Genomic DNA, 9,129 nt, shown 5'->3' with positions numbered 1-9,129 from the left:
AAAGTTCAGTAAATAGATCAGGCCCCTCAAGGCACGAGTGACGAAACTGTCTACAGCTGGGGAGAGCCAGCAAGGAAGGCTTAGGGAGACTGTGGTGATGGGTAGGAAAACAGAAAAGATGACCAGGAGGGTCAAAAGGAAACAGGCACGTCTCTGGAACAAAGACGGCCAAAGGAGTCTCCTGGCTTGCCCTGGAGCTGGAGCTTCCGGACCTGGGCTCCAGAAATCACTGTCTGTCCACAGCAAGACAAACACATGGGTGTGGCATTTGTTTTTATTAGAAAATCCATTTGGTAAGTGCCCCTGATCCAGGCAGAGCCTGTGTCGGCCCCATTGCTTTCATTTAATCTTCTACCCTCTTGAGAGGAGCAGGGGGTGGGGGTGTCAGACAGTGTCCAAAGGGCCCCCCAAGAGTTCATATTACCAGTAATATTCCAACAGCACCTTGGTGGGACCCTCAAGCCCCAAAGCTGCGGCTCGAGGCAGTCCTGTATGGCTTCGGTGAAGACGGGGCTCTCACAGCCTCCAGGCCTGCCTGCCTGGCATCTGTTTGGGTTCAGGGTAGGATTCAGGACAAAATGGCCAAGGGCCAAGAGAACACATCTGATCCCCTGTGGAGACTGAGCAACATCTGGTTCCTGGGAGGGAGGGCCGAGGAAGCTGCATTCAGTTCTTCTTGGGTTTGGGAGTATCGTACTTCCTCTTGCTGGAATACCACAGGAGCAGAGGGATGCCGATGGAGGGCAAGGTCATGACCCCGAAGGCTGCCCAGTCCAGCTGTGGAGGGAAACAGGGCTGACTTAGGAGTCTGGGTGCAGGAAAAGAGGGAATGGCAAAGGGAGTAGCAGGGCCCAGACTGCAGACAGGACTTTGCTAGCCTCTCTCCTCAGACAAAACGGCTCTTGGCAACCAATCTACTTTTCAAGCTGTGTAGCCAAAGCCTCACCTCCCCCAAACTCTAGAGAGTGCCTGAGAAAGGGATGTCCCTAACAGGAGGCCCTGTCACCTAGGACTATCTGTGTCATACTTCAGCGTGCTCTGCCTTCCAGCCCTGTGAAGCACTGGCCTTCATGGATCACACCTTTAGTCACATCGGAGCTGTTCTCAACGCCTGCCGTGCCTTGCTTCTTAGACTCTCTGAACATGGGACAGGTGGTACTGCCTCCAGCTCCCCTGATTTTAGTCAGCTCTGAAAAATTCTCTCCAAGCTCACAATTCTCACCACGCTGTGACTCACTGAAATCTCTTGAGGCTTCCAAGTGGCACAGAACTCTTAACACAGGCTTCTCCTCCAGGCTGGGCAGAGGGAAAGGCCAGGTCTATGGTGCTGGCTATTGGGAGCTCACTCACAAAAATCTGGGCACGAGAGGCTGGAGAGATGACTCAGAGGTTAAGAACACTGGCTGCTCATCCAGAGGTCCTGATTTCAATTCCCAGCAACCACATGGTGGCTCACAACCATCTATAATGAGATCTGATGACTTCTTCTGGACTGCAGGTATACATGCAAGCGGAGCACTGTATACATAATAAATAAATAAATCTTAAAAAAATAATTTGGGCATGAGCCGGGTATGGTATGCATGACTTGTTTGTTTGTTTTTCAAGACAAGGTTTCTCTGTGTAGCCTTGACTATTCTGGACTCGCTTTGTAGACCAGGCTGGCCTCGAACCCACAGTGATCCGCCTGCCTCTGCCTTCCGAGTGCTGGGATTAAAGGCGTGCGCCACCATGCCTGGCTTTGTGCACAACTTTAATTCCAGCACTCAGGAGGCAGAGGCAGGTGGATCACCATGAGTTCGAGGCTAGCATGGTCTACAAAATGAGTCCAGGACAGTCAAGGCTACACAGAGAAACCCTGTCTTGAAGAAAATAAATAAATAAAAATAAAATTCTGGGAATGATTATATCAGAAATATATCTAAAACTGTGTTTCTGTCTGTCTCTCTTTCTCTCAAATAAAAGCAAAAACAGACAGTGCAGAGCAAATCAATTTTCTAAGAGACCATACGTTTCCAGAACTAGAAGAATGTTCTCATGGCAAGGAACGCAGAGACACAATACTAGAGGCACTTACAAAATGGGGGGAGAATCTCCGGTCAAACTCCCGCTGAGCGAGGATTCCTCCCTGGCCAGGGGCACTGGTGGAGCCAATCTGGAGAGGGAAAAAGAAGGCATCAAGGCAAGCTTCAAAGTCATCTCCTCCAGGCTGTTCCTAATGACACAGGCACAGCACAGCGCCGGACTTAGTTACCGACATACACAGGCAAGAGCACTGAAAGAACACAGCTATAGAGCAAGAGGCAGTCCTAGACAGCACGCAAGAAGCCTGGGCTAGGAAGGAAGGAAGGAAAGAAAAAGAAAGAAAGACAGACAGATGCCTGGGCTCTGATATTCAGTACTTGGGGGAGAACAAACAAAAAAGAAAGAACAGCTGTTGGGGGCTGGAAAGATGGCTCAGTGGTTAAGAGCATTGGCTGTTCTTGCAAAGGACCTGGATTGGGTCCCTAGCGTCCACAAAGTAGCTCACAACCACCTCTCCAGTCCCAGGAAATCCGATCCCTTCTGACGTCTTCATGCAGAACACAAACATATGAGTAGGCAAAGCTCTCATATACACAAGTAAATCTAAAAAAAAGTATTTTTTAAGAAAAACTTTTAAATTAAAGAGATAAAGTATGGTGGCGCACGCCTTTAATCCCAGCACTCGGGAGGCAGAGGCAGGCGGATCGCTGTGAGTTCGAGGCCAGCCTGGTCTACAAAGCACAACGAGAACTATTATACAGAGATACCCTGTCTCAAAAAATAAAATAAACGGGCCGGGCGTGGTGGCGCACGCCTTTAATCTCAGCACTCGGGAGGCAGAGGCGGGCGGATCGCTGTGAGTTCGAGGCCAGCCTGGTCTACAAAGTGAGTCCAGGACAGCCAAGGTTATACAGAGAGACTCTGTCTTGAAAAACCAAAATAAATAAATAAACAAATAAATAAAAATAAAATAAAGTTGTAATTCATGAATGAACGAATGGATCATATTTTAAAAAAAAAATCAGAGAGAAGATTCCTTTTAACATTTTGTAAAGAAACATCGATTAGGAGCCAGGAGAGCTGAAATCCCACATGGTGGGGCTCCCTCCACAGTGAGCATTTGTTAATAGGTCAGGCCAGCTACACAACTAAATCCAAAACTCAATCCATTCGTCTTAGGCCCATTCCGGCCTTTAAGACAAGGTGTATAATGGAATAACCAGGTCTCAGCACTCAGTTACTTATTCCTCAAGAGAAAACAGCCTGTTCTACTTCACACGGCAGAATAAGGCTCAGATGAAGTACTAAGAAATGTCCTAAAAATGTCAGAGCCCTACCCAATGTACATTACCAGGAGGGCTGGGGCTACTCCACATTCCTTTGCTTTGAAGAGGGCCAAGAGTTTGGAGCTCACTGCAAACAACTCTGTTTCTCAGGTGGCAGCTAAGCCTTTGATTTGGGTGGCTATTAACCCACCGAGTACCAGGCAGTGCTGGGCACAGAGGCTGGTAATGCCAGCACTTGGTGAGGGAGGGGGGAAGATATGGAGTTCAAGGCCAGCCTCCTTCATATAGTGAGAGTTTGAGGAAGGCCAGCCTGCAGGAGAATCTGTCTCAAACTAAGTAAAAATAAATAAATAAAAACCAATCACTTTAATTAATTAATTAATTAAAAATAAGGCCGACTGCAGTGATAGTGAGGTTACAGCTAGGTGACCTTACATCTGTAACCCTTAGCACTAGTAATACAGAGGCAGGGAGTGTGTCATAAATACGGCTAGCCAAGTTGACAAAGTGAGCTCTAGGCCATCCAGGATAATGTAGCAAGATTTTGTCTCAAAATAAAACAAAACAACCAAAAACAAAATCCCAGCCTGGCTGGGTGATGGTTGGGCACGCCTTTAATCCCAGCTCTTGGGAGGCAGAGGCAGGTACCTCTCTTGTGAGTTTGAGGCCAGCCTGGTCTACGGAGCAAGTACCAGGACAGCCAGGGTTACATAGTGAGATATGTCTCAATAACCAAAAGGGGAGAGAGAGAGAGAGAGAGAGAGAGAGAGAGAGAGAGAGAGAGAGAGAGAGATAGAGATATCTAACAATGGAGCCTGGCAAAGTGACTGGCAATGGCAGGGACAGCTATAAAATGGAGAGCTATAAAAACAGGACAATGCTGGGCGTGGTGGCGCACGCCTTTAATCCCAGCACTCTGGAGGCAGAGGCAGGTGGATCGCTGTGAGTTCGAGGCCAGCCTGGTATACAGAGCGAGTCCAGGATAGCCAAGGATAACACAGAGAGACCCTGTCTTGAAAAACAAAACAAAAACAAAACAAAAGAAAAGCAGAGAAACAGAGCGGGGAGACGCTGTGGCCGCTCACCCAGGTACCCTGTTCTGGAACTTTACAATTAGAAACAGATTCCTTAGGACTATAGCAGGTACGCAGTCAGCCTGTCTTAGGAGCTGCTGTAGAAATTGTCTACAGGCATTTTTAACAAGAGCCAACAGCCAGGAGATCAGATGCCTCTGGCCTCGATGGGCATCCAACATACACACATGCTCATACACACACAGACACACATGAGTAAATAAAAATCAATCCATACACTTTGCAAAGAAACTGGAGAGCTTTGAAGGAAATTGGAGCCCTACCTGGCTCAAGGCTTGGACAACTTACCACAACAGGCCCATCCTCCTGGGCCAGGTAGGTAATAGTCGCTGAAGTGAAGTTGAAGTAGCCGGCTTTGAGAGGGCGCAGGACCACTGTGTGGGAGACATTGCTAGCACTACCCAAGGGTTAAGGAAGGAAAAAGGACAGTGAAGGCCTTGAAGCCCAGCACTTGGCAAGCAGAGGCAGGTGGCTCTCCTGTGAGGCCAGCCTTTCATCCTAGCTGAGGCCACCCTTGAATCCATGGACCCCACCTGCCTTGGGCTTCCCAGCTCTGGGCGGACAGGCGTGGCTACCACACTCAACTAATATGCTAAAATTTAAAGGGTCTATGAAACACTCTATCAAAAAATTTAAATGTACACTTTAAAAAACAGCCTTTAATCCCAGCACTTGGGAGGCAGAGGCAAGCGGATCGCTGTGAATTGTAGGCCAGCCTGGTCTACAAAGTGAATCCAGGACAGCCAAGACTACACAAACAGACCCTGTCTTTAAAAAAACAAAAAACTGAGAGTAATTTAAGGTCACAGAATAGGGCTGGAGGCAGGCATGGTGGCGCACGCCTTTAATCCCAGCACTTGGGAGGCAGAGGCAGGCGGATCGCTTTGAGTTCGCGGCCAGCCTGGTCTAAAATGTGAGTTCAGGATAGCCAAGGCTACACAGAGAAACCCTGTCTTGAAAAACCAAAACAGAATAGGGCTGGAGAGATGGCTCTGAGGTTAAGAGCACTGCCTGCTCTTCTGGAGGTCCTGAGTTCAATTCCCAGGAACCACATGGTGGCTCACAACCATATATAATGAGATCTGGTGCCCTTTTTTTAGTGTACATACAGGCAAAACACTGTGTATATATGATAAATAAATAAATCTTTAAGGTCACAGAATATTGATTATTGTTGATTTTTAAAGACAGGGTCTCACTGTGTAGTCTGGCTGACCTGGAACTCAGTACGTAGACCAGGCTAGCTCTGTATCTGGAGTATTAGGATTAAAGATGTGCATCATCGTGCTTGGCAAGACTTTATGTTTATATTTGTGTCTGTCCCCACGGGTATGTGTGTATGCACATATATGTCAATGCCTAGGAAGGTCAGAAAAGGACCCTGGAGTCCCTGGAGCTGGAGTTACAGAGGACTGTGAACTGCCTGACATGAATGCTGGGACCCAAGCTTGTGTCTTATGTGAAAGCCCAAGTGTTCTTACCCACAGAGGCATCACCCTAGTCCCCGACGGAAGTTCTTAAAAATACAGTAGACAGGATAAAAGCAAAAAAAGATGGCTCAGGGGTTAAGAACACTTCACACCCTTTCTTTCTTTTTTCTTTTTTGTTTTTTCAAGACAAGGTTTCTCTGTGTAGCCTGGACTCGCTTTGTAGACCAGGATGGCCTTGAACTCACAGAGCTCTGCCTGCCTCTGCCTCCTGAGTGCTGGGATTAAAGGCATGCGCCACCACCCACGGCACTTTCTACCCTTTCAAAAAGTGGCGTTTGGTTCTGAGCATCCACATAGGAAATAACCTTCTGTAATCACAGCTCCCAGGCATCTGATGTCCTGTCGCCTCCACAGGCACCTGCACGTGCATGCACACACGAGTGCACACACACACACACCACCTAAAAATATATTAATGCACAAAGTAGGGAGCAGACAATTAAACATGTAATTCAATAGTTAAAAACTAACTGTCCCAGGGCCTGGTGGTGCACGCCTGTAATCCCAGCACTTGGGAGGAGAGGCAGGTGGATCTCTGTAAATTCGAGGCCAGCCTGGTCTACAAAGCAAGTCCAGGACAGCCAAGGCTACACAGAGAAACCTTGTCTTGCAAAACAAAAATAATACTAATACTGCTAATAATGAATAACCGTCATATCAGAAAGCAGACACTCACCGAATAAGACAGGAGGCTAACATATTACCCAGATTCTCCCCGCTAATATCCCACTATATCTGTTTTGAATGTACCTCAGGTATAGAGCATTTACGCAGTGTGTGTGAATGCCTGGGTCTATCTCCAGCAATGCAAAGAAAAAAGAGCACCCCTAAGCACCCTATGTGGCTGCAAATATCTTTATAAATGTTTGTATCTCCCTGATGGAATGCAGGGTCTACAGCCTAGAGGAAGGTGCACTCACATAGCTAACACCTGTCCGCCTTCATCTTTTCCAGATATATGACAAGAAATGACCACACACCCAGTCAGTTTGAAGCACCCTTGCCGCTTTGCAGGCAGCGTCCCTCTCCCAGCCCTCATCACCCAGACAAAGAGGATACGGGGCAATCCGGTCCCATTTGACGTTGAGCATACCAGAGACGATACCGAAGTCTTCAGGAGGGAAGGAATCATCAGATAATTCCACATCCAGTGCAGCACTGGAAAGCAGAGGAAACAAGGAGCGAGGGATATGCAACTAAGGCAGTTAGCCAAAAAAATCTACCCGCTGCTCAAAAGAAACCCCCAGGGTAACCCGGGTCTGCCTGGGTTTCCTCGCTCAGAAACACCAGAATCCCCAAATATCCTGAAGTGAATGTGCCCAAAGCTGTTCCTGCTTTAATTTCTGGATAGGGAGGTAAGATGAAGATGGAAAAGAAAAAGAAAAATGTAAGAGTAGCAATAAAAGTGCTCATGGGATCCAGGCGGTGGTGGCACAGGCCTTTAATCGAAGCACTCGGGAGGCAGAAGCAAGCGGATCTTTGTGAGTTCAAGGCCAGCCTGGTCTACAGAGAAGAGTCCAGGATAGTCAGGACTCTGTGTAACAGAGAAATCCTGTCTCGAAAAACCCAAAACCCAAAACAAAACAACAAGCAAACAAAAAAGTGCTCACGGGTGAAAGAATGAAGCTTGGAGTCTGCCAGAGGGAAGAGAACTGCCCGGCACATGCTGCGTCTGCACTCCCTTCCCCACAAGCTGAATTTGTTCCTGCCTGTTTGAAGCCCTTCCGGGCCCCCAAAGCAGAAGACTGGTTTATTTTTGTTTGTTTTTTTTGTTTTGTTTTGTTTTGTTTTTGTTTTTCGAGACAGGGTTTCTCTGTGTAGCCTTGGCCATCCTGTACTCACTTTGTAGACCAGGCTGGCTTCGAACTCACAGCGATCCGCCTGCCTCTGCCTCCCAAGTGCTGGGATTAAAGGTGTGCACCACCACGCCTGGCTTTTGTTTGGTTTTTTGAGACAGGGTTTCTCTCTGAAGCCCTGGCTGCCCTGGACTCACTTTGTAGACCATGCTGGCCTCGAACTCACAGAGAACCGCCTGCCTCTGCCTCCCAAATGCTGCGATTACAGGCGTGCGCCACCGCGACAGGCTTTGAAGACCGTTTCTTGTAGTTCACCAAGGATGCCTTCAGATTCAAAAGGCAACCCCGCCAAAAGTGAGTCCCCCATACATACACAGGCGTGCATTCACTCCCTCACTCACGGCACCCAACGCTGGAGAATTCACTCCCCAGAAAAATGTTCTCCAAGCCTACACGGAAGCTCAGAATCCAGAAAGAGCCATGCGAATCCCAGGCCGTTACCTGGAGCCAACATTGTAGATGTTATACTGCAGGGTCAGGTCCCGCCCTTCCACGGCGTATCTGTTCAGCAGTGATTTGGAGGCCAAAAGCCTGGCTCCTTCTTCTGCATGACTGACAGCTAACAGAGCCAACACCACAAACGCCAGCGACCTCATCTTTGAAAAAAAAAAGAGAAAAGTGAGCAAGTACGGAAAACACCGGCAGGCAGGCAGGCACGTTGCGCCGCCCCACACTCCGGCCCCAGCGCCACGTCCGCAGCCGTGGACCGGGGGAAGCCCAAGCCAGAGCAGTGGGCACCTCGCTTCCAGGCAGACCCGGTTACCGCGGACCCCCAGCACTCGTGCGACTGCAGGACTCACCGTGAGCACCCTAAAGGCCTCCCTGGGCCCCAGACAACCGGAAAACAACGTCAGCGTCCCATAGACCGGAAACGGATCTGGCCGGAGGCGCTGATGTCCGGCCCAGTGCCTTGTGGATGTTGTAGTTCTGGAACAAGCCCCACCTTCCCCTTTGTGGTGGCTGCCACCCCAAACGAGGGAGTTACCTAGAGTCCTAGGTTCTTTGCTCTGTGTCCTGCATTCTACTCCATCTCTCCTCTCCTCTCTCCTCTCTCTTCTCTCCTCTCCTCTCCTCCCCTCCCCCTCCCTCCCTCCGCCCCCCCTCCCCCTCTGCATCCCCCATGAATGCATAGGAAACCCTATGTTTATATAAGTAAACTAAACTTGAATAAACTGCATAGGTACCTTTTGTTTTTTGTTTTTTGTTTTTTGAAACAGGGTTTCTCTGTGTAGCCTTGGCTGTCCTGGGCCTGCTTTGTAGACCAGGCTGGCCTCAAACTCACAGCGATCCACCTGCCTCTGCCTCCCGAGTGCTGGGATTAAAGGTGTGCGCCAACACGCCCGGCTGTGCATAGGTACAATTTTTAAAATATATTTTA

General features: G+C 48.8%; 1 protein-coding gene across 1 annotated transcript; it reads right to left on the bottom strand.

The window, feature by feature from the left end:
• Window positions 1–260: 260 nt before the first annotated feature.
• Window positions 261–8,709, bottom strand: SSR2 (signal sequence receptor subunit 2). Its single transcript, XM_084769887.1, has 6 exons — window positions 8,552–8,709; window positions 8,193–8,347; window positions 6,955–7,053; window positions 4,694–4,802; window positions 2,078–2,155; window positions 261–777 (listed from the first exon to the last, which is right to left on the bottom strand). The coding sequence occupies exons 2-6, from the start codon at window positions 8,345–8,347 to the stop codon at window positions 667–669; spliced, it is 552 nt and encodes a 183-aa protein (XP_084626013.1). The 5' UTR covers window positions 8,552–8,709; the 3' UTR covers window positions 261–666.
• Between the last annotated feature and the right edge of the window lie 420 nt (window positions 8,710–9,129).

The sequence above is a fragment of the Acomys minous genome (assembly GCF_964271855.1).
Source record: "Acomys minous genome assembly, chromosome: 19".
Lineage (NCBI taxonomy): Eukaryota > Metazoa > Chordata > Mammalia > Rodentia > Muridae > Acomys > Acomys minous.
This window is presented reverse-complemented; position numbering and strand designations above follow the sequence as displayed.

Coding starts and splice junctions, on each gene's coding strand:
- SSR2 (XM_084769887.1), bottom strand. CDS start 8,347: ATGAGGTCGCTGGCGTTTGTGGTGTTGGCTCTGTTAGCTGTCAGTCAT. Junction 4,803..6,954: donor AAATGGGACCGGATTGCCCC/GTATCCTCTTTG, acceptor ACCCTTGGGTAG/TGCTAGCAATGTCTCCCACA. Junction 778..2,077: donor GGAGATTCTCCCCCCATTTT/GTAAGTGCCTCT, acceptor TTCCCTCCACAG/CTGGACTGGGCAGCCTTCGG.